General features: G+C 43.1%; 2 protein-coding genes across 3 annotated transcripts in view; both read left to right on the top strand.

Moving 5' to 3' along the window:
* NISCH (nischarin) overlaps positions 1-4,180 on the top strand; it is a 48,487-nt gene extending 44,307 nt beyond the window's left edge. The window contains exons 20-21 of the mRNA XM_077325815.1: positions 227-388; positions 2,726-4,180. Of these exons, the coding sequence (XP_077181930.1) occupies positions 227-388; positions 2,726-3,354 (791 nt within the window). The 3' untranslated portion in view covers positions 3,355-4,180. The remainder of the gene's footprint in view (positions 1-226; positions 389-2,725) is intronic.
* Positions 4,181-14,911: 10,731 nt separating this feature from the next.
* STAB1 (stabilin 1) overlaps positions 14,912-27,295 on the top strand; it is a 121,113-nt gene continuing 108,729 nt past the window's right edge. The window contains exons 1-3 of one of the 2 annotated variants that reach the window (XR_013229068.1): positions 14,912-15,203; positions 23,884-24,020; positions 26,976-27,091. Coding sequence is in view for 1 of the 2 variants with exons in the window: in XM_077325813.1 (XP_077181928.1) it covers positions 15,123-15,203; positions 23,884-24,020; positions 26,976-27,091 (334 nt within the window). In the remaining variant the exon portion in view is untranslated. The remainder of the gene's footprint in view (positions 15,204-23,883; positions 24,021-26,975; positions 27,092-27,295) is intronic. The other variant, XM_077325813.1, reaches the window with a different exon arrangement.

Below are 27,295 nucleotides of genomic sequence, written 5' to 3'. Positions count from 1 at the left end.
TTAGGAGAACAAGCAAGAAAACCCCAGTAATAAAGACAGGTCCATGGATGATAGAGACTGTCAGCAGTAAAAAGCACATTTGAGAAGGACAATGCGAGCAATAGAAGCAAGTAACCAGTGTACCAGGAATTTCCAAAATAATAGGAGGAAATGGGTATTTCCTGAAAAAATCACAGTAACGGTGTAATAGAAAATTTCAATTTTTTTGGCTCTGTCTCCTCTTTAGGACATTCAGCAGAACATATATTAACTTGCCTAACCAGAGACAGTTACAGTACTCATGCTTTTATCCAGCACCTCATGGCAGTGCTTTCATTACTTGCAAGGACACCATCTCCAGAGCCAGTGGATAAGGACTTCTACTCCGAGTTTGGGAAAAAAAATACAGGTAAAATGCTTCCAAATATTGTCATAATAGGAACAAGTGATACTTCTTACCATGCTGTTTAGGTGAATGTTCACACAAACTTGGAATGTTTTTTGTTGATTGTCATAATAAGTTGGGGTACATTTTGTGTATTCTTATCCCAGGTAGATCAGGAGTGCTCCTGTTCAGGGTCTTCGGAAAACAGAAAAAGAACAAGATTTATCTGCAGTTTTCCATAGGCATAGGTCCAGGGAATATCCCAGATCTTGTTCTGAGCAGCAGACTGGAATCTACTTTGTATGTTGCTGTCTTTTTTGAGATTCAGCAAACAGGGAGATTTCCTTTGGTTTTTCTTGCAGAAGCAAAAGAGAAACGCTTGACTAGTTCAGCAGTGGAATAGGCTGCCTAAGGAGGTGGAGAGCTCCCCCTCACTGGCAGTCTTCAAGCAAAGGTTGGATACACACTTTTCTTGGATGCTTTAGGATGCTTAGGGCTGATCCTGCGTTGAGCAGGGGGTTGGACTAGATGGCCTGTATGGCCCCTTCCAACTCTATAATTCTATGACTGTATGGGTAGCCTGAGGGAAGCAGGGAGTTTTCACATTTTGCAATCTTCCACAATCCCAAGGTGTGAGAGGTTCACTGTTCTTTTCATGGTGAGGGATGAGTGGAATTCCTTCCCTTTGTTACTGTATGAGTAAGCTACTCTGTCCAGATGTGGCCAAGTATCTCATGTCAATCAGAAGCCCCTCTTTCCCTTTATTAGGGTCATCTGGCATCTCAGCCTTTCTCAGGCTTTATATGTGTGACTTCACTTCTTATTTTCTTGAGAGTAACAGTGTTCTAAGTCTGGGAAAGCACAGGAGGGTCTCTACTTGATTTGAACACCTCAGCTGTGTAAGGGCATTCCTATTTTAGTGGTGGCATCCCCATGCTGGAGGAATTTTGACTGATACATCACTAGGCACTTGCTAGAAGTATAAAACGTTATTAGCCAAAAATATAAAAATAGTCCAACAAGGTTTTAGTGGATTAGTGCTCATTTCTACAAATGCAATGTGGTGTTTCCTTAACTGGCAGACCATTTCCACATGTAATATGAAAAAATGGTAAGGAGCAGGGCTAAATGTGAAATAGAGTTGCATCAATCAAGAAGATGCAGACACTATTTACGAGAAGAGTAAAGAGCACCCTCGTTTGCTAAGGCAGTGAAAGGTTTTACTTTTCGGCCCTGGCTCCAACCTGGTGGAATGAGCTCCCAGAAGAGCTAAGGGCCCTGCTGGAGTTGTCAACATTCTGCAGGGCCTGTAAGACAGAGCTCTTCCGCCAGGCATTTGGTTGAGGTTGGGCAAGGAAGAACTGCTGTATGAGCCTGTGTGGGCCAAGGAAAATCAGCTGCACCAGACTGCCTTGGAAGCTATCTCCTGGAGGGCTGACAGTTGGGCATGAGGGAGTGAGGAGAAGGGCATCCTGCAGATTGCATTTTAACCACCATCTGGGGGTTGTATCAATATTTTTGGTGGGATTTTAATAATGTGTAAACTGCCATAAGCCAGCTGGACTGGGAGTAGCGGTCAATAAATGTAATACATAAATAAGATAGCCAGCACCTATAATTTAGGAATACGAAATCGCTATTCAACCTTCAGGGGGAATTATATCAAATCTGATTAAGTCTTTATAGTACAAGTATCCTTCTGTTCATGTCTGTAGCAATAGATTAACACAGCTAGCCCTCTGGATTTTTATTATTTTTAATATGTTCTTATTTTGACTTTTTAAAACTAGATTTGCATGTTGCTATTACCTGATTTTTTAAAATCAAAATATGAACAACTTTGTAAAATCCAGACTTCAATGAAGGAAAGGTACTCAGTTCTAGAATAATTTTCACAAGAGTCCATCTGCAATCTGCCACCACAGAAGTTGCCATCTTCTCTCTACCTTATTAAAAAGATTCTGCAATCAGCTGAAATCAGGAGTCTGAAGCAGAAATTGGTGGCGGAAGTAAAAAGATATTTTTAATTGGATAATACTTGTTTCATTTGCATGTATTTACTTATTGGTTAAAAAGTGAGCTTCCTGAAATTTGTGATGGTCACTACTAGGTTATTTCAGAAAATCAGGCAATTTCCAACGTATCACTATTTTTCATTATACTTAACACGTAGTACTTTCTAATGTTCGGAGTGCCTCCACAAGCCTGGCATCACACCAGTAATCTCCTCAAATGGGGAAGAGGCTGAGGCTGGAAGAGGTTAATTTGTAGACGGCCATCCAGTGAGTTCACAGCAGAGGTGAGATGCCAGTATGTGACTAATAAATGCAAGGCACAATCATCTGTAACTTTTGCTTGCAGGAAAAATGGAAAACTATGAGCTGATTCACTCCAGCAGAGTCAAGTTTATATATCCCAACGAAGAAGAAATTGGGGACCTTGCCTTTTTGGTTGCAGAGAAGATGAACAGTGTGGTAAACTTCCAGTCTCTAAACATACTCCTCTATGTGTTGGCATTTCAAGTGAATGCTGCAGGAGGACCTGTTCAGTCCAACAGCTCCCTACAACCTAAAACCCTGATCTTAACCAGTTCAGATTTGTTTCTCTTTGATGAGGATTACATTGGTTACCCACTACCTGAATTTGCCAAGGAGCCACCAAAGAAAGATAAGTATCAACTTGCAGATGGGAGAAGGATTCGTGATTTAGATAGAGTGCTCATGGGCTATCAGACATACCCTCAGGCTCTCACGTTCGTTTTTGATGATGTTCAGAATCTAGATCTCATGCAGAACCTGACCCTTGATCACTTTGGCAATGTCGTCAGTTTTCCAAAAGAGCAGGCCGCACAGGAAGTCAGCAGCAATCGAGAGATCCTGTGGTGTGTTTTTATCCCGAGTGCAGAAAGTCGTGAAAAACTAATCTCTCTACTTGCTAGGCAGTGGGAGATCTTATGTGGCCGAGAACTACCTTTGGAGCTTACTGGGTAGTTTTGTTTAAGGTATTATTTTAAAATAGATATTTTGGTTATTGTTGCAGAGCTAAAGGACTGTTTGGAAGATTATGAATTAAAGCACAGTATTGAATTAAGCAGGGATTGGCGTTCTTCTCACAGCAAAAAACAATGTTGCATTGAAGCTTGCCTGTATATCACCATTAAAGTTCCTTGTGCAGTGAAGAGTTTTTAATATTGTAGTTTAATCTGCTAATGAGTTAAATGGAATTTTTTAAACTCTATTTTTATGTAACTCTATATTCAGGATTCCTAATTAAGCATCTGAGGCAACTGTATGGGCAAAAAGGAGTCAAAATAAACAAAATTTCATTTAGGGCTGTTATGTTTCCACTGTGTTTTTGTAAATATATAAAATATATATATATATATACATATATCAGTCTTGCTATTCGATACATAAAATGTGTAAATAATGGCAACAAAAGATGCTTGTGCTATGTCAAAGTGCAATGTTCTTTGTACAAGATGTATTTTATTGCCTATGCTGCTAACAATTATTTAATGAGCCTTCAGATAATTTGTACATTTGTCTTTTTATGATATGTCAAACTGAATTTTGTTTGTTGTTCATGAATGTGATGGCAAAATTTACCCTTTAATCGAATGCTGCTTTTGCATCTGACAAACACTTTTCACAGTTGGGAAAGTTACCAATTTTTCATTTTATCATCACAGACATGAAGACTGGTCAGGATTGACAAGAGTGCCCTTGTTGCTGGCAAATAATGGTGCATTTGTATTTCAGAACACTGTTTCTGTTGCCAGTTTTCTCAGTCCAAATAAACTGAAATTTGACACAATTGCTCTTCTCACTTTGGTTCTTTTTTAGATATGTTTTTACAGTGCTGTCATTTTCCATGCACTTTGATCATATTGCAGGTCAGCAATACATTTCTCTTCCAAATAGACCATTGGCCTATGAAGAGAAACCTCAAGGGAAAAGTAAAGAGAATCTGATACAAATAAATACCATGAAGGGTTCATTTTAGCACAAAAACGCTTGAGGGAAAAGATCAAGCTAGATGATGTTTACTTATATGAAGGGTTGTTTTAGACAAGTACACTTGCAAGAACAATGAGTTGCAGATTGTTAAAATATTTTGTGCTTAGGCTTGAAAATAGCCCTTTTTTGAAATTCAAACTGAGCTGCCCAGCAGCTTACATAAAAGGACCTATTCCCATAGAGCTATATGTAGGCCATCTGATATTCATACTAAATAAGACACTTACTGTTATCAAACATCTTGGGCGCTGTTTGCATTCTTTAAAAATCAAAAACTTTAACTTTCAGGATTCCTTCAGTTTCTACCTTTATCTAGTATTATATGACAGTATAGCAGCTTTATCAAACACTATTGCTACTGGTGAGGGAAAGGTCAGGCCCAGGAATTGAGATTTTCCTGTTCTACATGGAATTATACTCCCCCCTAAAGGAGCAGATTTGTAGCTTGAGAAGTGGTGCTAGATTTAGGTCTCTTGTTAGATAAACAGGTGGAAGTTGACATTACTGTTTTGTACTCTATGTGAGGCTGCCCTTGACGACTGCCTGGAAGCTTCAATTGATACTGAATACTGTGCCTCGAATACTGATTCAAGTATTTGGAACAGTCTTTTTTCATCTACAATGGCTCCCAGTTTGCTTCAGGGCCCAATTTAAGGTACTGATAAAGCCCTATAAGGGCCTGTGATGGCTACCTATTGACCTCTCCAGTCACTTTCAGAGGCCCTGTTTGAAGCTAGATGGGTAGCAATCCAACATTATTATTATTTTATTTGATTTGTATGACTGCCGCTCTCAGAAACCGGCTAGCGGCAGCTCACAGTATTTCAATACAAATACAGAACATTAAAACCATTATAATTCCCCATTAAAACAATGACTCAGTCACAATGATGGCAATTAAGAAAAAACTATTCCCATACAGGCCTACTGGATGAGCAGAAGGGAGCAGATAGATAATTGGGTATAGAGTGGAACATTCTGGGGAACCAGGTCAGTCTAATACTGGCCTCCCCCTCCGGGGAGAGGGGCCCAATCTTAGCCCCCAGGCCACCACCCGGCCTCAGACAAAAGCCTGGCGGAAAAGCTCTGTTTTGCAGGCCCTGCAGAACTCAGCGAGCTCCGACAGAGCCTGCAGCTCTTCAGGGAGCTCATTCCACCAGGTAGGGGCCAGGACCAAAAAGGCCCTGGCCCTTGTCGAGGCCAGGCATGCCTCCCAGGGTCCTGCGATCATCAGCAGATTCTTACCCGCAGAGCGAAGTGCCCTGCGGGGAGGGGGGGCATAAGGAGATCGGCGTTCCCTCAAGTATGCAGGACTCAAGTCTCATATAGCCTTGAAGGTTAATACCAAAACCTTGAACCTAATCCGGTAACAAACAGGCAACCAGTGCAGCTGCTTCAGCAGAGGCTGAAAATGGGACTTCCAAGATGATTTAGTGAGGACCCGTGTAGCTGCGTTCTGTACCAGCTGTAACTTCCGGGTTAGGGACAAGGGTAGGCCTGCATAGAGCAAGTCTAATCTGTTGCATGAATCACAGTGGCCAGGTGTTCCGGGGGCAGGTAGGGCACTAGTAGCCAAGCTTGGCGTAGATGGAGAAACGCCATCTGGGCTACCTTAGTCACCTGAGCCTCCATGGAAAGTGAGGCATCCAGAATCACTCCCAAATTCCTGGCTACCTTAGTACACCGCCCAGATGGCCACGTTCTCGACCGATTCCTACATCAGGCCATCTTGGTCATAGTACTGAAATGTTGGAACTCCCTGCCCAGGGAGATTTGTCGGTCTTCCTCTGTATCAATGTCTTATACTGGCAAGTGAAAACATTTTTGTCTGGTGTTCCCTTACTAACTTTATTAAAGCCCCTTCCTGGTTGTGCATTTATAAGCATTTTATTGTAATTGTGTTATTATATCCTTATTCATTGTTCCTCTTAATATTTGTGAAACAACCCTGGGGGTCAATCAGGGTGTAGCCAGGAAAGCTGGCCGCACCCTGATTGGCCCTGCACCTACAGCTCCCGCCCTCCCTCCCTGGACACTATTCACTTTGCTCTCAGACGCTGCAGGAGCCAGCACATGAGAGAGAGAAACAGAGACACAGAGAGCCCTGCCAAACCACAAACCAGCCCTGATTACCTGCTATGGTTCCTGCTGCGAGGAAGAGAGAGAGACAGAGAGAGAGATCTGTGTCTGCCGGTGTCCCCTGGGTCCTAACGTCCATTGCATTCCTGGTTTCATTGGGCTTTCTTGCTAGTTTTTATATATTTGTATTTTAAATGCTTTTTGAGTGTATGAAATGGTTGGTGTTTATCTAAATGGTTTTAATGTTTATTTCTTTGTGAACTCTTGAGTTGGATCAAAATATATTTTAAGAGGCTACATAATGGAGCAGTGAAAAGAAAATCTGAAGTGATATGGTGTAAACTTTAAATAGTTACAGTGGAGAAAAATACCAATGAACAATTACTTTTCTCAAAACAAACAAAAAAAGAACTTTGATCTCCAAATGTAAATTTCCCTGTTTTATTTAAATGTATTGTTTTCCAGCTGTAAATGGCTGTAACCTGATTGAATATTAGCATTAATGTATTTAAATTTTAGGCAACTAATTTCAAAATGTAAGAATATTTCTTATGGTGGAATCTCTTGTATATAAACTACAATTGCCATAAACATCTAGGTAAGATTTATATGCCCTGTAACTATGATAAGGAATATTCCATGGGTGTGTGGTGTATGTTAATATTATTTGGTAATTATCAGCAAATAAAGTTTGAATCCAGTGGAGCCTTTAAATCCAACAAAGTTTAATTCTGGGTATAAGCTTTCATGTGTATGCACACTACTTCAGATATCCAGAATTATAGCTTCATCTAAGAATTAAACTTTACTGGTCTTAAAGGTGCCACTGGATCCAAACTTTGTTCTGTTGCTTCAGGCCAACATGACTGAATCTAGCTGTTGATTGTTTTATTTATCCTGCTGGTTTTCAGCTCCATGAATGGATACACTTTCCAAAGATACAGCAATGTTTTAAGGAACAGAGAGTTAGTCTACATCCAGAGATGGAACCATAAAAACCTAACTGATAACAGCCAAGACCTTCAAAGGTTGAATGTCTGTATTAATGTTAAAATTATATAACTTTTATTGTACACAATCCTAAAAAAAAAGTATTAAAAACATATAAAGCCCATAGGCTACTGCAAAACAGTGTGCAATGCACTATATGAACCAATAGACATCCAGAGACGTCAACCTGAACAATCTCGTTACTGTCATCTCTATGGGAACTGTTCTCGTAAGCACGTTCTTGATTTGTGTTGCTAATGAGACAGTCACAGGCACACATTCATGCAATTAAATACAGCAGCCAATTCTGCGTTAGAATACTTTGTTTTGCAATAATGAAGCTGAGCTGTAATTTGGTTAGCTCATCCTTCATTATACCCTTTTTCATTGTCGGCTCTAGATAACGTAAGCAATCAGGCTATTATGAAACAGTCTCTCTTAAGATTCAGAATTAGGGGTTTTCCAATCTTTCTGATCTAAGGAATTTGTAGACCAGAGAAAATACACACAATGTAATACATATTTTATGGTATACCATAAGTCTTGGCAGTCTTTAATTTTTGTCAAGAATACATAAGCACAAGATTTAAATTGCAGGAAACTGCCTGGATCTAAAAATGAAGGCTGTAAATGTTTAACTACATATTGATCTTTTCTCAAGCATTTTGGTTATTTTTTGGTTGAGGGTTAAGGGGGGGGGGAGCACCAAGAACCAAATAACATTCATGTTCACATGGGGGAGTAATTTATGCATGCAGAATGTGTTTTACTGTTCTGCTGTAGTAGTTCCCACTACTGAAGAGAAAAGCTGCATTTACAGCTGAACAATCCTTGATACTAATGGCAAGAAATATGAAGACACACAAACCCAAGAGAATACACAAATATAAAATACCAACTAAAGAGTAAACAGCCAATCTGTGTATATAGACCATGTAATACAATTGATGTTTTTGATGAAAGCTCAAAAGCTGAAAGAGGTTCAGTTCTCACTTCTTTATTTCCAATTCTCCAAATTCTGACAAGTTATCCTGATTGTAGTCCTTGTTTTGAATTACAACCATCCAGTGAGTACAAACACCTTTCATATAAACATCATTACAAACACCATTGCCAATAATAGCCAGTAGTAATATTCAAATGAGTTTTCTAAAGGGTTTATAGCATGAGGAAGTATGTGTGGTAAGGTAGCCTTGTAAATATTCTAAATAAACAAGAGTTCAGGCTGTATGTTTCTATTCTTCAGTTTCTATTGTCACATCCCAAGGTATGTTGAAAACTCAAGAAATGCAGAAAAGTATAATCAGTATATTTACCTTATGAGGCAAAGCTAAAACATTTGTTTTTTGAGCAAAAAAAAAGACACATGCTAGAGATCTACAAAATAAGTAGAAAACCGATATAAGAGTTGGAAAGAGAGAAAGGTCATCATTGCAGGGCATAAGACTGAGCAGCAAAAAAAAACATTTGTTCTTTCATTTTTGTACGGCCCACATCCTGTTATTGCAAAATATGCACACTGTCTATCAGGTTATATTGTATGTGGACAAGTCTACTATTAGTACATATGTCCAATAGTTTCATACCCTTTTCCCCATTGACTCATGTAACTCTTTAAGCACATGCTTATGGATGACCATAGTGGGTTACATTCTACTGCTTTATGCAGCTGCATGTGGACCCTCCCTCCACCCCAAGGAGCCTTTCAGCAGTAGAAGAGGGGATTCTTCCACAGAAGAACTGCACTTAACTGAGCAAAGTACAACATAGTATAAGCAATTTAGGTGGCCTTAACTTTTTATGTTTATGCAAGTATAGGGATGTTAGAAAATTATGACTTTTTTTTTGGTGATGTTCTACATCTTTTGGTTGTTTTGTAAAGTCCTATAGCAGCTTATTTTAGAATTACAGGCCCCATCTTTCAGGGATACTCAAGAAAACTGACAAAGGACTAAAAACAAGCACTAAGTTGTCAAAGGAGTATGTATGATCATGAGGACATGGATGGGTTTTTGTTTTTTACTTCTGTGATAACCAGACCTGAATGGTGAATATGGAAACAAAGCAGAGTGGACTGGAACCTGCCCAAGAACTACCTCTCTAAATAATGTTAGTTCTGATAACACCTCTATTATGAGAGAATCAGTTATATATTCATCTGTAAAGAGTGAGTTTGAGAAGGGAGAGAAAATCCCTGCAATTTCAAAAATCAACTGCTGTGCTGCTTAAGAAAAATGCTCAGTTCTCCTGGTGATGGCCAATTCTCCTTGGATCCTGGCCAATCAGTTGTGATGATTCAGTGAAAGTAAATTATGTATGAGGGTAAATCAAAAAATAGTGCTACAAAATCATAGGAACCTTCATTAAACAAAAATATCAAAATGTATTTCTCAACATGTCTTCCAACTAGGTCTATACACTTCTGAAAGCAGTGCTTCTCTCTCTCTAACCCTTCCCGGAAGAATTCTGCACTCCTTGATTTATATACCATGGCAATTTTAGCATCTTTGAGGGACTCAGATTGCCTTCATTTTAAATGTTCTTTGAGTTTTAGGACCAAAAAGACATCTGAAGGGACAGATATTTGAAGGGACTTCTGTAGAGGTCTCTTTTCCTTCCCAAAGGGTCACATGACAGAGATGGGGAACTTCCCTCAGTTCTCTTCTTGTTGCTGTTAGGAGAAAATGTGCTTCTAAATTGCTGCTTCATGGGACTCAGAAATAAAATAACGAGGTTTTTCACGGAGAAGAGTGAAGACCTCAAATTCCAAAGTGTCAGGATGGCTCCATTTAAGAAGTGTGGGGAGTGCAGAGTGAAATTGACCCCAAATGATGATTATTCCTTATGCCTCCTAAGGCTCACAATACAGCCATGTGCCCAATTTGTGGATGCCTCATTATTGGAGCCACAAACTCAAATTTCCACCCTGAGATCAGCATCGGAACTATTAAGTCTGCAGGTTCAGCGATCACAGACTCCAGTTCTTCGGAACAGCTCTTTTCATTTAGCAACTCCAGCAATAGACTACAACTACTGAACAGAGAAAAACAGGCAAACTCGTGCACTTTTATACGTTTCAGGCAGCCAGCTGCTGCCTCTGATTGGCCCTAAGCAGGGCAATCCAATTGGCTCTAATCAGTTTCTTTTGATTGGTTAGTTCCTTGGCTGGCAGAAGCCCTCATTTGCATCAGTGGCCAAATGCCCACAGACATAACAGGAACCACCCCTGGAAAAGGCTAAAAAGAAAGCCAAACACTCACATTGTAGTCTGGCCATATCGCTGTTGAGTCAATACTGTTCAAGCTGCCCTCAGAATTGGCCATCACCACAGAATAATAGCCCAAATGCTGAGGTAACTAAACCTCCCTGCCCAACCCCAATGTTTGGTGTCTCCTCTGAGCTAAACATCCATTGATAACAACAATGTTCAAGTCAAAATCTCCCTGGTGCAACAGTTCACCACTGGGACTCTGTTGTCTAATTTTGATATCTGAAAACACCCTGACCATCAAGAAGGGATTAAAAGTCCCCACATTCCTCAGATTATGTGGTTTTGGGGGGACGAGCACACCAGAATCTAGAGGCTTTCCCCAAAAAGCTTGGAAGCTCTTTTCTGTGACTGGTCTGCAATCATTCAGTTCCATGTGTGCTGGCACAGAAGGCCATTCACTAAACAACAGTTACAGGTAAGTGCAACCCCATGTTCCACATTAATGTACCTTTAGGATCAATAACAAATCTGATTACAGCTGATTACAAAATAAAAAGATCACTTATTACAATGGATATACAAGTTATTGTTTCAGTTTGAAATAGCAGAGAAAAACATGTATGGTTAAATGGATACAGAATTTTAGAGAGCAAATACCTATGCACAAATGGGAATTATTATGGGAAAAAGAAATTAAATTCACAGCCAGTCAGACATTAAGAAAAAAATGGTATAAAATGTTTTTCAAATGGTTGTTGTTGTTAGGTGCGAAGTCGTGTCCGACCCACCGCGATCCCATGGACAATGATCCTCCAGGCCTTCCTGTCCTCTGCTGTTCCCCGGAGTCCATTTAAGTTTGCACCTACTGCTTCAGTGACTCCATCCAGCCACCTCATTCTCTGTCGTCCCCTTCTTCTTTTGCCCTCGATCGCTCCCAGCATTAGGCTCTTCTCCAGGGAGTCCTTCCTTCTCATGAGGTGGCCAAAGTATTTGAGTTTCATCTTCAGGATCTGGCCTTCTAAAGAGCAGTCCGGGCTGATCTCCTCTAGGACTGACCAGTTTGTTCGCCTTGCAGTCCAAGGGACTCGCAAGAGTCTTCTCCAGCACCAGAGTTCAAAAGCCTCGATTCTTTGACGCTCGGCCTTCCTTATGGTCCAACTTTCGCAGCCATAGATTGCAACTGGGAAGACCATAGCCTTGACTAAGCACACTTTTGTTGGCAGGGTGATGTCTCTGCTTTTTAGGATGCTGTCTAGATTTGCCATAGCTTTCCTACCCAGGAGCAAGCGTCTTTTGATTTCTTTGCTGCAGTCTGCATCTGCAGTCATCTTGGAGCCCAGGAAAATAAAATCTGTCACAATCTCCATTTCTTCCCCATCTACCCCATCTAATGGTACATTAATCCAAAAGATATTGAGAAAATAGACAAAGAACTATTAAAGAAAATGTTGGTAATGTCAGGACACAGACAGAACTTTATACCAAATGTGGTGAACTTGTAAGAAGGAAAATTTTTTTAAAGGAAATACATGGCAAAATGAAGAATATATTAACATTTAAATTCCCCACGGAATCTAAAAAATGCTGTCAGGAATATTTATTTATTTGTTTGTTTGGATTTTTATGCCGCCTATTCTTTACGGCTCTCAGCATTTTACATGGAACATTGCATAAATTTATATGGAACATTATAACAATCTATAACATTATACAAATTTCAATAGAACATCACAACAATTTATCAGGTAACAATCATAACACAACATGAATAACAACAACACTGAGGAGATCAAATTGTTCAGTCATGGAAGGGCATCTGATAATAAATAAATTGCCAAGACTATTGGAAGAGATATTTGAATACATGGTAACAGAGGCTAGAATCATTGATGCAGGAAACTGGAAATCAGATGTCTGCCCAAGGTTAGAAGAAAGGGAAAAATATGTATTTGTTTGTTTGTTTGTTTGTTTGTTGTTTCAATTTATATCCCACCACTCTCCATAGACTCATGGTGGGTTACATAAAACAAAGTAAAACCCCCAATAAAACAGTCACAACCCGTAATATCATAAAACAGGTGGGATAGCCCTCATTAGGGTTGGGCGCTTCAGCGCCCAAAGCAGCCAGTCTCTCCTGGCACAGCCAGTGCCACGCCATGGGGGGGGGAGGCGCGAGCGTCAGTGCACCCACTGTGCACTGATACCCACGCCTCCTCTCCCATACTGCGACGCTGGCTGCGCTGGGAGAGACCAGCCACTTCGGGCACCAAAGTGCCCAACCCTAGCCCCATTCCTCCCCCATCCTACTGCCAGTCATCACAAGGTAGGGGGTCATGGAGTGGTATCATGTTGGCCCCAGTTGTTCCTAGTCCCAGCCTCAACCAAAGACCTGGCGGAAGAGCTCCGTTTTGCAGGCCCTGCGGAACTGAGAAAGCACCTGCCAATTATGCAGTAATGGCAAAATTACCTATTTGAAAAACAGATCAATTTCAAAATTTGAGGAGAGATCGGGTGTTTATTATGCAAGCAGAAGACAAACTCAGAATAAGAAATTGCTTAGAAACTATATAAGTATATTGGAATGCATATAAATGTATTGTGATACAAAAGCAGTATGAGAATATAAAGTGGATCCTGAGCAGAAATACCTCTACCTTTTTATTATATTACAGATTTTAATAAAGCTAATAATAAACATTTATTTGTATCCTGCCCTTCCAAAAATTAAAATTTAAACACAATTTAAACATAATTTATGTCCCTGACTAAAATCCCAACAGGGAAGATTGTGGCTGGAGCTGATCTTCAGTATTTCTTCTCCCGCCCTCTCCCTGTGATGAGGCCAGCTTTATATGGTAGATGTTATTTCTGGCCTTGACCATAATCCTGGGGGAATAGCTCTGTTTTACAGGCCCAGTGGAACTGGTTTGGGTCCCACCTGGCCCTGGTCTCTTGTGGGAGTCCATTCTATCAGGCTGGGGTCAGGGCTGAAGAAGCCCAGCCTCTGGTAGAGGCTAGCTTCACCTCTTTTTGTCCAGGGACCCTGAGCAGATGTTCTGAGGATCTCAGTACTCTTGGGCAGGGATAGTCAATCTGTGGTCCTCCAGATGTCCATGGACTACAATTCCCATGAGCCCCTGCCAGCAAATGCTGGCAGGGGCTCATGGGAATTGTAGTCCATGGACATCTGGAGGACTACAGGTTGACTACCCCTGCTCTTGGGGATATGTAAGGGAAAAGGCATGTACGCTGGTCCCAGCCAGTTTAGGATTTTAAAGGTTAGCATCAGCACCTTGAATTTGATTTGGTCTCCAATCTGGAGCCAGTGCAGCTGAGTGAGCACTGTTGTTATATGTGCTCCATATTGAGCCCCTGTCAGGACTCATGCAGCTGCATTTTGATACTCTAATACAGTGGTCCCCAACCCCCTGTCCGGGGACCGGTGCCAGTCCGCAGATCAATTGGTACCAGTCCGCGACTCCTCCTCGTCCTACTTCCTGGCTGCTGCCTCTGGGGTTGCCCTGCCACTCTGCTGCCAGCTCACCTCTGGTGCTCTCCAGCAGCCGCTATGGCTGGGGCTCCCCTTGGCATGGCACTGCGCAGCTGCTGCTGGCAGAGCCCCGCAGCGGACGGCGGGAAAGCAAGTGGAGCAGGGACTTAGGTGGCGGCGACATCTTTCGGCAAAAAGACTGCCCCCCATCCAGGCCTCAGTAAAATTGTCAAGCGTTGACCGGTCCCCGGTGATAAAAAGGTTGGGGACCACTGCTCTAATATATTACTTAAATGCTGCACTGAGTAGGTAGAGGTGGAAAAATATATAATAAGATATAATAATGCCAAATATGGAGTAAAAATCAAATCAATAATGTAGATGTAAAACAGATTAGCTATGGAATTTGAAATTTAAAATGTTGAATGTAAATGTACCCCAATAGGAGCAAGTATTGTTGTATTTTATAGATAGTGTTTTGATACTTATGATAGGGAAAAATGGTTTTTATTTCATATACCCTGTGTTACATAATTATCTTTATATATATGTAATTATGAATAACAAATCTTGTTCACACAATCAGTTTTATCTCTCAGTTACATACCGTTAGCTTATTTCATTCCACACAAAGGAAAACAAAGGATTTCCTTCCATCTGTTTTGAACTGATAGATGTGAGAGGAAATCCGTAGACGTTCCTGTTTTGGGTAAACTTTTCTTGCTCAGGGTTATCTTTTTTACCTCTGCTCTTTTCTTTAAAGGATATTCTGTTGATTTGTGCTTAGGGGTAGAAATAATGCTGCCGTTGTGTACTTCGGGATGAGAGATTTGCAGCACGCATTTTTTTTCTCTCTGTTTACTTGGATTTGATTTTCTTGGATCTGATTTTTAGTAGGTGGAGTTATCTTACAGAAACTGCATCTTCCACATCCCCTGCTAAAAGCACAGAGCTTTTTTCAGTAAAGAAATGAAGATGAAACCTCCTGTCTTGTTCTTTTCCTTCCTAACAATATGCTTGATTTACACAGTCAAAGGGCAGAATCTTCAGGTAAGTTTGTATTTCTTTGATTGTCTGAGCCTGCAGTCCTGAGTCCATGGGAGTAAACTCCATTAAGCTCACTGAAGAAGTATATTTCCTTCTGAAGAAATGGTTCTACCGTCACCCCATGTGTTAAATAGATATGTTTCAAATAGCTATGTTGTTATTGTTTTTAATTTTGATGTTGCGGTCATTAAAATCTGTTCTATTAGGATCTGATAGTTAAAGACTATATCTTCTCAGTCTGAATATGCACATACATGTGTGCTCATACTCACATGTGTACCATTTAATTATTAACCAGGACAATATTAGTTGTGCATGTTTTGATTTTACAAGGGCCATGGCTTAATCTGGTGACTTATTTTAATATAAACACTTGCAAAAAGTTAGATAGTCCACACCATTCGAATATTTCCTCTGACATTTTACCTATACAGAGTCATCTGACCAGTGGCAGAGCCAGGATGCTGGGCTGGACCCAGTGCTAGGAGTTGTATGTGTACATAGTTCCCTTGATTAAATGAGATCACATGCTGGCATATACCTTTACATGTATCTGTCTCTATATTTAATTCATTTGTACCCAATCTTTCTCCCCAGTGGGAACTCAGAGTGACTTACATCATTCTCCCCTCTTCCATTTTATCCTTACAACAACCCTGCAAGGTAGTTAGGCTGAGACAGTGTGATTGGCCCAAGGTCAGCCAGCGAGCTACCAAGGCATGAGTGGAGATGGTCTCCCAGATACAAGTCCAACACTCTAAACCACTCTGCTACAGTTAAGGTTTATCTGAAGTTCACATGTGAAAAAAGTGGGATTTGAAACATAACATTCGCAAAGTAGTCACCAGGACAGAAACCACTTCTTTTCTTTTTACCAAGCATAAATAGTTCTATGTATATTTGAATGCCATAGTTAATAAAGATGAGGATGAGTGATCCCACAAATGACTGATGCATTTGACTGCTATTTACTTCCATGTGCCAGTATCAACAAAGGCCAGTGCATGATTAATTTTCTTCCCATTTTGTATATTGGATTAATTTATCAGTTGCTGCATTCCGCTTCTCTTCTATCTTAACTGGCAGAACCTGGGCAAGGGAATTTATGCTCTTCGCCTGCACAATTCCCCTTCAGCCTATCCCAGATGATGTGCAATGCTACCAAGGAGCATTGTGTGCAGTGATGCATTGCCATCGCTACACTTGAGGGATATGTGGTGTTAACGATGCATGATTCAGATGTGGCTGAATATATATAAGACTACATTAAATGATTGTGACATATTAATGAGCATTACAATCCAGAAGTTGACCTGATGCTGAAGGCTGGAGAAGATTGCATACTTGGCTTTCTAAATGACAAATAATAAATGCAGAATGGATACTGAGGCTCAAGTGAAGCTAGAGGCTCCCCCTAGATTACTTAGAGTTCTATGCTGTCTATGGTACAGAGTTCTAAAGGATTCATATGCCACATATGAAGAAATTCAAAGCAATTAAGGTATTTTGGTGCTGCCCATCATGGTTCCACTGGGGCAGATTCTTCAGGTGATAAAGAGTCCCTCTCAGGCCCTGAGAGCTCTGAATCACAGGCCCCTCTGAGCACCTGCAGGCAGACCCTGCAATCCTGCCATAGCAAGCAGAGTTGTGGTTTTTGCCCGCCATGAGCCATCAGTCCAGAAACCAACTGGAAAGGCTCATACCACAGTGGTACCTTCCAGTGACCTGGAGCTGCTGCAGGAGCCCTGCCAAGATCTCCCATGCACAGAGGTTCCTCCAGAACCTCAGGATTGGAGATGAAGGAGGATCAGGGCAGAGACAGATTTAACAAAAGAACACACAGTAAGCAGCCCGGGGCCTGCCTCTCTCCAGTCTCTCGTAGGGAGGAGGTGTAGCTTTAGATGGAAACAGAGACTTTAACTTGGTCATTAGAAAGAGCAGGATCCCACCTTCTTATAGTCAACTTCAGAAGCATGGAATCTTTACAGGTTTAACAGCTCCTATAATGCTTGATGTTATTGCCTTGGCTACTGACTATCCTGCCACAAAGCCCTGCTTCCCAGCCGCCAATCTCCTGGCCAGCAGGCGACTTATTAGCAGAAAGATGAAGGCCCAGGCTGCATTGTTGGTATTACACACGAAGCAATGTCCTCACTCCAGAGATTTCTGGGCAACAATCTCATATTTGGACTGAAATTCTATGATAGAAGCTCTTTTTATGACAGTTTTTACCCAAATACCAGAGCATCATGATGTTGCAGCATGATGACATTGCTTCCTATGCCAGCAACATGGCCTGGAGCTTCCTCTTTCTCATGGTAAGTCTCCCTCCCTCCCTCCCTCCCCTGCCAGCTGCCAGGAGGACCTGGCAACCCTGCCCCGGACTGAGAATGCTCCAGGAGGCATGCACTGTTGAGCCAGGTGATCTCTATATGGGGATGGGCTTGAGTATATCCTGTTGCCTTTGCAGGTGCCAACAGAGCATTCTGGCAATGGGACTTCCAGGTGGCAGTTTCCCCCACATTTTCTGTGCTCTGATATCCTGTGTTGCCATTACCACCCACCCACGTGCACATGTACATGCACACACACACACGTATATGCACATGTGCACACACACAGACAGACAGACAGACGCCCCCCCCCCAATAGGGTTCTTCAAAGCTGTATAAACTGGGAATATTGCTTGCTGAGATGAGGTATAATGTGAAAGGCATACCCCACAAGGGAAAGAGCTAGAGGCTTTGTTTTTAAGAGGAAGGATGCTGGGATTTCAGCAAACTTGATATTATTCTAACTAATAATAAATCAATTGATGATTATTGAGGGGGGCCTCTGGTGATGAGGCGAGATTGTGGCTCAGTGGAAGACGCTCAGCCTGGCACGAAGAAGGTTTCAGATTCAAACTCCCAGCATCTCCAGTTAAAAGGACCAGACAGTAGATGAGATCCTGAAGAGGTACTGCCAGCCTGAATAGGCAATACTGAGAGCCATTCCGCACTCGTTCAAAATTGCACAATGGTTGCAAATTGAAATCGCTACTGATTTGCAGTTATGCACAATGTCGTTGACAATCTGCAACACTCCTGAAACCGATCCACAAAAAGTGCTTTGTTGTAGCGCTTTCAGGGAAATCCCAAAAAGTGGATTCACCCTCCGGAAAGCGCTACACCTTTGCAACCAATCTGCAACACTAACGGGAAAGTTTTGTGTGTTACCATTGTTGCGGTTTCTGCAAAGTCCCTCCCCCTGGCTCTCTCCTCTGATCTTCCAGCGAAGCGATCGCCATTTTTTTTTCTCGGAGCAAGCGGAGATCAACGGACTGGCGAGCCTTCGTTTACCCAGCGAGGCTTCCCCGGCTGCAGTCCCTCCCCAGAGCTGTTTAAAGTCACCAAGCACCAAGCAACACACAGCCCCCGTATGCTGGTTTGTTTTCCCTTTATTTTTCACTCTATTTTTGGCCGAAAATCGCGCCCGTGCGGGGGGGGGTATTTTTTTCACTCGGGGGGACGGTGGCAATGATGAAACGGCAGCTCAAACACCACCTGCTAGCTAGATGGGTCTCTCCATTGCAACGAATCAACGCAGATTCGTTGCAACATGTGTGTGTGTTTTTTTTTAAACTTTCCTTAAAGGGAAAGGGGCTTTTCGGGAGCATGATAACAGCCGCCCATTGGCTGCTTGTTTGATTGACGGCCATGGGCGGGACAAAGCTTCCTGGCTAGCGATTTTTGCCAAGGCCAGAAACCTGTGGAAAATGATAGAAACGCAACTGGATTCCACTACAAAGGCAGGTATGCATAACGACGAATTCCACTATTTAAAATGCCATTTTTTCGTTCCGCAACCAGTTTGCTACATAGATCCTGGTGCGGAATGGCCCTCACTTTAAGGGTCTGATGGCGTAGCTAAGTATAAGGCAGTTTCATGTGCATTCCTGTGTTGGAGGAATGTCCACTGTGTGGGGCTGGAGCAGTATAAATGATTGAGATGTAAGCAGGACACTGTCCCATCCACTCGAGTACCACCCCATATCTGCTGTGATCTTTCCCAAAGCAAGTTTAGGAAAGGTTGCAGAAATGATGGGGAAACCCTAAGGGGGGCATGAAATGCTGATCACCACTTTGGAATCAGAAGGAGAATTTGTTCCAGGCCAGACTGGCCAGAGATTCTGGTTTTGGAGGAGGCGCCATCATCTGAGCATGGAACTGGGGTCACTGTGGTGGGCAGTTAGTTGTAAATTTCCTGCATTCTGCAGGGGGTTGGACTAGATGACTCTAGGGGCCTTTCCGCACAAGGACCAATGTTGCCAATTGGTTCTAGAAAGCGGAAACACTATTTTTAAAAGTGCAATCTCGGTGTTACGCATACCTGCCTTTGTAGTGGAATCCAGTAGCGTTTCATTCGTTCCCCACAGGTTTCCGGTCTCGCAAAAATCGCTAGAAAGGAAGCGATTTTTTCTGTGCTTTGTCCCATCCCTGGCCCTCAATCAAACGAACAGCTAATGGGCGGTTGTTATCATGATCCCGAAAAGCCCCTTTCCCTTTAAGCAAAGTTTTTTAAAAAGAAAGAAAAATACACGTTGCAACGAATATGCCTTGATTCCTCCTAATGTAGAGACCCATCTAGCTGGTGTGTGAGCTGGCAATTCATCGTTACCACGCTCCCCCGAGTGAAAAGAAAAATCCCCCCCCGAACGGGCGCGATTTTCGGACGAAAAGAAAGGAACTTGCAAACGGGGCTGTGTTGTGCTTGGGGACTTAGGGAAGCCTTAAAGCACTTCTGTGGAGGGACTGTAGCCGGAGAAGCCTCGCTGGGTGAATGAAGGCTCGCCAGTTCGTTGCTTTCTGCTCGCTTCGAGAAAAAAAATGGCGATCGTTTCACCGGGGGGGGGGGAGGACTTTGTTGGAACCACAACAATGGGAATGCACAGGTCTTTTTCGCTAGTGTTGCTGATTGTTTGCAAGAGTGTAGCGCTTTTCGGAGGGTGAATCCACTTTTCCCTATTTCCATTTAAGCGCTACAACAAATCGCTTTTTGCGGGACTGTTTTAGGAGTGTGGCAGATTGTGTGCGACGTCTTGCAGAACTGCAAATTAGTAGCGTTTACAATTTGCAAGCCTTCTGCTACATTAAAGTCATGCGGAATGGCCCTAGAGATCCCTTATAACACTATTATTCTATGAATGCACCACAATGCTGTGGGTGTGGGGGGGACTTGCTTCCCAGTATGCATCCAAACCAGGTCAAGCAACCTCATGTAAGTGATCTTAGTTCAAATGGAGGAGGACAAAGGGAGGAAAGAAATTTGACCTGCTGAATCCTTTAACTCAGGGATAGTCAAAGTGCGGCCCTCCAGATGTCCATGGACTACAATTCCCATGAGCCCCTGCCAGCATTCACTGGCAAGGGCTCATGGGAATTGTAGTCCATGGACATCTGGAGGGCTGCAGTTTGACTATCCCAACTGGTTACAGTATGCTGGAAGGTATATTTGGGTTGGTAAATGGAACTCCCAGATCTCTTCATACTCCTTCCCACGATTCCTTTAGTTTGTTTCTTCTAATGACAGATTTCATGGTGCCCATCATGAGGGAAGTGAAAGAAGTTCACCCTCAAGTCAAAACTGGGTTTCTGCATACTTGATGTTTGTGGGGGGGGGGAGGGTGAATTAAAAAAGGAACCTCCCATGAAAGCAACCTGATGAGGACAGAGCATGAAGAGAGGGAGATGGGGAAAGTGGTCTGTTCAGGCACTTCAGAACTGAAGATTTCCCAGTAATTTATCTCTCCTGCTCTCCCTCCTCCCACAGATCCCCACAGGCCGCCAGCTTGTGTGAGTTGTTTGTTTTTTAAACCAACCTTTGCACCATTTCATGATGATAAAAAAATGACACCTGGAACAGAAAAGCATCATTTGACATTTGTTTGGCTGTAATTCAGAAAGGGCCTTGTCCATCTATATACACCCTTGGAGAATTCAGAGCAGAGTCAATGGGGAGGGTTATTCACAGGGCAGATTCACAATGGCATTCAAATGCAGCAAAACATGAGAACTGCCATTTATGAGAATTGTTGTGTTTGTAGTGATGGATTATGAGGTGATATGGAAGCCCTATTTGTGATGGTTGATCAATGACAACTGTTCAGATCTACAAATAATCACTTCATATTCCAGACATGCAGTGATGAACTCCCCATAATAAAGTGTTCGATGAGTGTATTTTTTGTGTACATACTTCCCCACTCTGAAGGAAATTTCCCCCTCAAAATAAAAATGTTTCCTCACAGACTAAGTAGTACTTGTAGCATGGTTTCTGTATTATAAAATGCCACTGTCAGATCTACTCTGCCCTTAAAGTTTGGGAAGGTGTGGGCCTATTTCTTATAACCCTTAATCAGAAAGTTTTAACCTGCAAAATATTTCTCATGATGGTGATGCAATGTTAGTGTCCAGATTCTTCCCTGAGCAAAGGTGGAGTTTGCTCACAAAGACCATTTATGCACTAGAGGTTTTATGCCGGGCTGCAGGCTGGAGTTTTAGTCATGGCAGGTTGCCCCACCTCTTCCTGCACCCACCTGAGGCAGCATTCAGCCCGGTACGCCTCATCCACCCCTGATTTGGAGCTGGGGCAGTGAAGGTCCCAGTGCGTAAACGGTCATAGTATTGCCTGCATCTTGTTAACAAAGCATCGCTTGACCAGAAACACACTAAGACATGTCAGTCTCACTCAGGAAACTTACCCAGCCATGTTTGCACACTTACAGCAAATGCAACATACATTCTCTGGCTGGAAGCCACATCACTCCTAAAAAGCCTTTTTATTAACCTTTCCCTCATCATACAATGGGTTAACAGTGCTATTGTTGGGCCATGGAAGTTTTCTAATGTTTTTGATAGCCTTCAGTGCTTTCCTCACATCTGTGGTCATTCTTTTCTTTAATTGAAGTATCTACCTCAGCCTCATCCCATCCATAATTACCAGATCATATAGCACATTTTAACATAATGTCCCTGCACATCCTGGCTCCATTCAGATAAGAATGCAAATGTTGTAGCTACCGAGAAAACCCTTCAGCAACCATGTCACCCTAGAGGTTTACTGGTACTCAATCAAGGATCTTTTGTCCTAACCTTGCTAGGACTATTAGCTGGTTTCCAATTCTTTGCTGTACTCCAGCAGACCCATCAGATCCTTTATTTTGGAGGCTAGGTTCCCAATCTTAGCCTCAAGACACGAAATTGGCTATTTTATCAGGCACACAGGGATAGTCTTGTGCATGTTGCTCTCAGATCAAAACCACATACCTAGCAGCACACAGATCGTCGTCCTGTCACTCCTTTGGACTTCTCTCCATGGAAGGTATATATTAATCTTTTTCTGACTCAGATTATTATGCCCTGTATTGCATCATCACAACCCTTTACTTTATTCTTGTGTGTTTGTATTAGTTTAAATTGTGTGAAAATGTGTTAGGACTTTTTTTTTGTTTTTCAATTAAAATAATTTTTGTTTTATTTTAAACCAGGGGCAAAGCCCGTTGCATTCAGGAATACAGCAGGCACTAGATTGGGGTGTCAGGGGTGGAAGAACTCTGTGGATGACCTCTCCCTCTGTCCAGGACCTAGAAAGGCTGCAGGCTGGAAACCCCAGGCAGGGAACTCACTGGCAGGGGCAGCTCTCATGTGGCAGGGATCTGCAACCTCTGAGCCTCGGAGGGAAGTGGAAGGAGGAGGGGGTGGTCAGGAGTGGGGGACAGAAGGTGATTGGCTGGCCACAGGAGTTGGCCAGAGAAGTTGGCACTCAGGGGCTGGACAGCCCCCCGGTGAATGGGTGTTAAGTGCTGAGTGGCACTTAAACCATGAGATCAGCTCCTCCTCCAAGCCCTTACCAGAAATATTAAGTGGAACAGACTGGGCCTCTGTACAAGTTTTCTGGCAGGGACACCCTTGTAAACATTGGTGGAGATCTTGCTTGGTACCCCTCTTGTCCAGTAGTCTCCTAAAATTTACTAATTCCCCCATCCTATATTCAGAGGACAAGTCTATTTTAGATAAAAACAGCATTAATCATGTGACTAGTTAAATGACTGCAGCAGAATTACTCCAGTCTAAACCCACTGGGTTTAAATTGGAGAATTTCCACTCTGGATTTGATTGTAAATCCCAGTGAGTAAGAGAGCCAAGGTCTCCCTTTAAAAAGAAAAAGAAACGGGGTGGGGGGGGGGAGTTTGGAGTGGAGAATACTTCCCATGTTTAATGTTTTTCCATAATGGCAAGATGTCTTTTAAATCCTGTTGGAAAATGCCATTTAGATGTGATATGGGTCAGAGAACCAGGGGCAGGGAAAGAGTTAAACAGCACTTGACTTCTTCTGATTTAATCTCACCTCAAACACATACACATGTTGCGTTTATTTTTTTTAATGTTCCACAACTGTGTTAACCATTATTTATATGTGGCTGCACATGTATGAGTGCAAAACTGAGAGCTTAGCTTGTGGGACGGATGCCTTAACATATCTGGTTCTTCCGCACACGTTTCATAAGTCTAGTGTTTTATTTTTCCTCTGTATTGACCTAGAAATTATGCGGGCATCAAAATTGGCTGCTAATTATTTCCTTTCTCACAAGAAGTTGTGTCTTTGCATAACTATGACACATAATTCTCTTTCTACTTTCCAGTTAAAGTCTATGCGATGCAACAAGAAGCTGACCTTTATACAGAACACGGCTTGTACTTCCTGTGCCATAGCTAACCGACTGCAGTGCCCAAAAGGGTGGACAAGAACAGGCACTGGGTTTATGGAAAAAGGCTGCAGGTTTGACTTCCTTCTTTTCCTTACAGTGTGAATCACTACTTCCTGTTCTCCTAAAGCTCTCATGCTATCTTTACAAGAGCCAGATCTCGACATCTTATCCCAGCATTATAGTGTGAACAAGAACTCATATATGGTGAGGCTGTGCAGTTAGAAAGAGACGATTCTTAATGGATGGGCTCACCAAGAACAGATAACAGATTTATCTCCCTCTCTCGCAGCTTCCCATGTAGCAGGACCAGCATCAAGGGATAGCGGAGTGAAGGACTCTCCAAGGCATATGGCCTGGCAGAGGGCCCACTGTGGGTATGGCCAGCATGCAGAGCTGGGTCCTGAGGTTCCCCTGAAAGTGCAATGGCTCTCCCTCCAGACTACAGAAAGTAGTTCCCCTTGAGTTTCGAACTCTGCTGCGGAGACCTAGACCCATTTCTTCCTAATAGTGGGGGCAAATTGGGGAAAGTCTCAATAGACAGATAGTTGGGGTGGGGGTGGGGGAAGAGGTCTGAGTCCTCCCTGCTGTGGCAACCATCACCTCACTTTGGATAGCCCTCATCACTGCAGCAAGTCTTGTGCAGACTGGGCAAGCAGCCATGGTAGTGAGAGAGCCATCAGCTCTTGCCCTGTGTGGGGTGAATGAGCCAGCCACTACAGCCAGAGAGCTGGATGCCAAGGTAAGTTGCTTGGCTAGCAATATGGCTGTGCAATACACTCTAAAGCCACCACTATGTCAAGAGAGCTGGTTTCCTGGGCTGCTCTGGGGAACAGATGCCACAGTGAATGAACTGGCTGTTTGAGCTATGCTGGTGGCAAATGAGCCAGCTGTTCAGGCCACCTGCAAGTAGCCACCAAGAGCCTGCTGTTGCTCTTTCCCCCCTCCCCTGAGAGGATTCCCTGTAGGAATCAGGATCAACCTAGAGACCTCTGTGAGGTCACTTAGCCTCAGGGGATTCACATTGGGAGAGGTACTTGGAGGGAGAACAGCACATGCCTTTTCATCTTGCCAGTACTGATAGGGGACAGAGAATGCCCCACTCTGTTCCCTCCCCCCAGGAGACTCCTTGGGCACGAGATGGTTGCATACACAGCATCTTCTGTAAGGTCCTCCAAAACTGGGAGCCAGCCCTGAATATAAGTGGTCACCATTGCAAGGAAGAGTCACCTGCTACATTTGGGCACACTGTAGAGGAAGGAATAAAACTTGCCTGTTATTGTAATACTGGATGTCCTGGTGCTAAGAAACATATATGGCGATATGTAGTAGTAGTAGTAAACTGGCCAAAGGCTCTCACAATATGCAAACAATAATGAAAACAAAACTAACAAGCATATACGTCAAAACTACCCCTATTTCCTGAGCTGAGACGCACGAGCATGCAGCTTATGTTACAGAACTCTACCCATATTTCCCAAATTCAGACACACGGAGTTAGGGCTTTTTCTCTTAACAGCTTTTGCTCTAATCTCCCTAGAAGCCAGTGCATATCCTCAGGCTTAAATTGATCTTGAATATTTTGGGAGTTCAGATTACCCTGTTTGCTGCCTTGTTATCACCTCTTGGAAGTCAGGGCTGATGCTCTTCCGATTACCACATGGATTCAAGTGCTTGATACATTGCCTGACTGCTATTGGCAGGTACATGAAGTGGAAACTATACCATGCCTTCTTTTTGTACTTTAATTATCCATTTGGGTACAGTATCTCTGTACCTTAGATCCTTTGTTGACCTTTTGGTGTTGTTTCCACTGGAATAGAACGAGGCCCTAGGTGAGCCCATTATGATTCAGCAAAGGGCAATAGAAAGATCCATGGTATCTGTTTTTCTGTTGTGCAGTCTACATATGGGCATATAGTATGAAGTCTGAGGTCAAGATGTTTATTTTATATATATGCTATCAGAAAGCCCACTGCAAGCTGAATAGCATCAGGTGCTAGTGGGACAGTGGTTGGGGGGGAGGCAGCGATGGTGGGTTGCGTAGAATGGCAACCTTCCAGTTGCGGGAGAGAGTGTGGGTCAGGCTCCGGGCTGGCAGGCCACAGGTTGGCTGGCGGGAAGCATGAAGAACCTGGAGGGAGGCAGCTTCCGTGGTGCGACGTCCCTTGCGGGGCAAGTGAAGGCAGCTTGAAGGGCTCATGCTGAAGGCTTGGTGGTGGCTCCAGCATCACCTCCTGGCTGCCATGGTGGAGGTATCTCGTAGGTCTCGTGCTGTCAGCCACATGCTCTACACAGCCTTGCACACCACCTCCACACCTCCAACGGCTGACCCCCGACCCTGGCGCCACCACCGGCTCCTTGCATGGGGCACAGCCAGCTTGGTGGTGGAAGCATCTCTGGTGCCCCCTCCTAGCTGCTGCCTCCTCCTGGCTGCCACAACCACCATCGCCTGGCCGCTACCTCCTAGCTGCCACTGCCCATTTGGAGCTCTGCAGATGCGCAAGCATGCAGGTTCGTGTACAGCTAGGCTGCCAGAATGCCAAGTGGCCAGCTAGGGAGTGTGGTCTCAGTAGGGGCCAGATTTGAGCTCGGACACTCGCCAGGGGCTGGACACACTCCACACCCTGGCCAGTTTCCAAAATTTTAAGATGACCAATGGATAAGGATGTCCATTATTTCTAGTCTATCTCTTTCCCCCATAGGACCCAAGGCACATTAACAAAATCAATTTGTCCTTGCAAAAAAGTCATACACTATTATCAAAAACAGGAGTTCTGGATGGTGTTTGGGAGCCTTATTCTTTGTGATCAAGCTTAGATCTGGGCAGGATCATTTTTATGGCTATAACTTGATGCAAATTGCCCATTGTTTACGAGCAGGACGAAGAAGCTGAACCTCTGCAACTCTACCTGATGGTGGGGACAACTTCTAGTATAAATTTCAGCCTTCTTTGGGAGTCACATTTAAATAGGATGTTGCTGGTCATGATCATTGTTCAGGCATTTGTGTTTTTTTAAATATTTCAGTTATAATGTGAAGCTGGAAGAGAATACCCTCTCACTGTCAGGCTGCACTCACACTTGCAAAAAGGAAGTTGAAGAGCAACTCTGCTGCCCGGGATACTGGGGTTCTGAATGCTATGGTAAGGCTTTCCGCTCAGGGCATCAGACTCTTGCCAGTTAAGGGCTCTGAGTCATGAATCAGGAACGTACGGGATGGGGATGGGGCCTGGCAATGAGAGACTTGGGACTGCGCATCATCAGGCACACAAGGGTCTAGGGATGCTGCACGTTGGCCCTTACAGGCAGGCAATATGAGAATTGTGGCTCGGTCCCACACAGCATGA

This window comes from Paroedura picta, chromosome 3 (genome assembly GCF_049243985.1).
Source record: "Paroedura picta isolate Pp20150507F chromosome 3, Ppicta_v3.0, whole genome shotgun sequence".
NCBI lineage: Eukaryota > Metazoa > Chordata > Lepidosauria > Squamata > Gekkonidae > Paroedura > Paroedura picta.
This window is presented reverse-complemented; position numbering and strand designations above follow the sequence as displayed.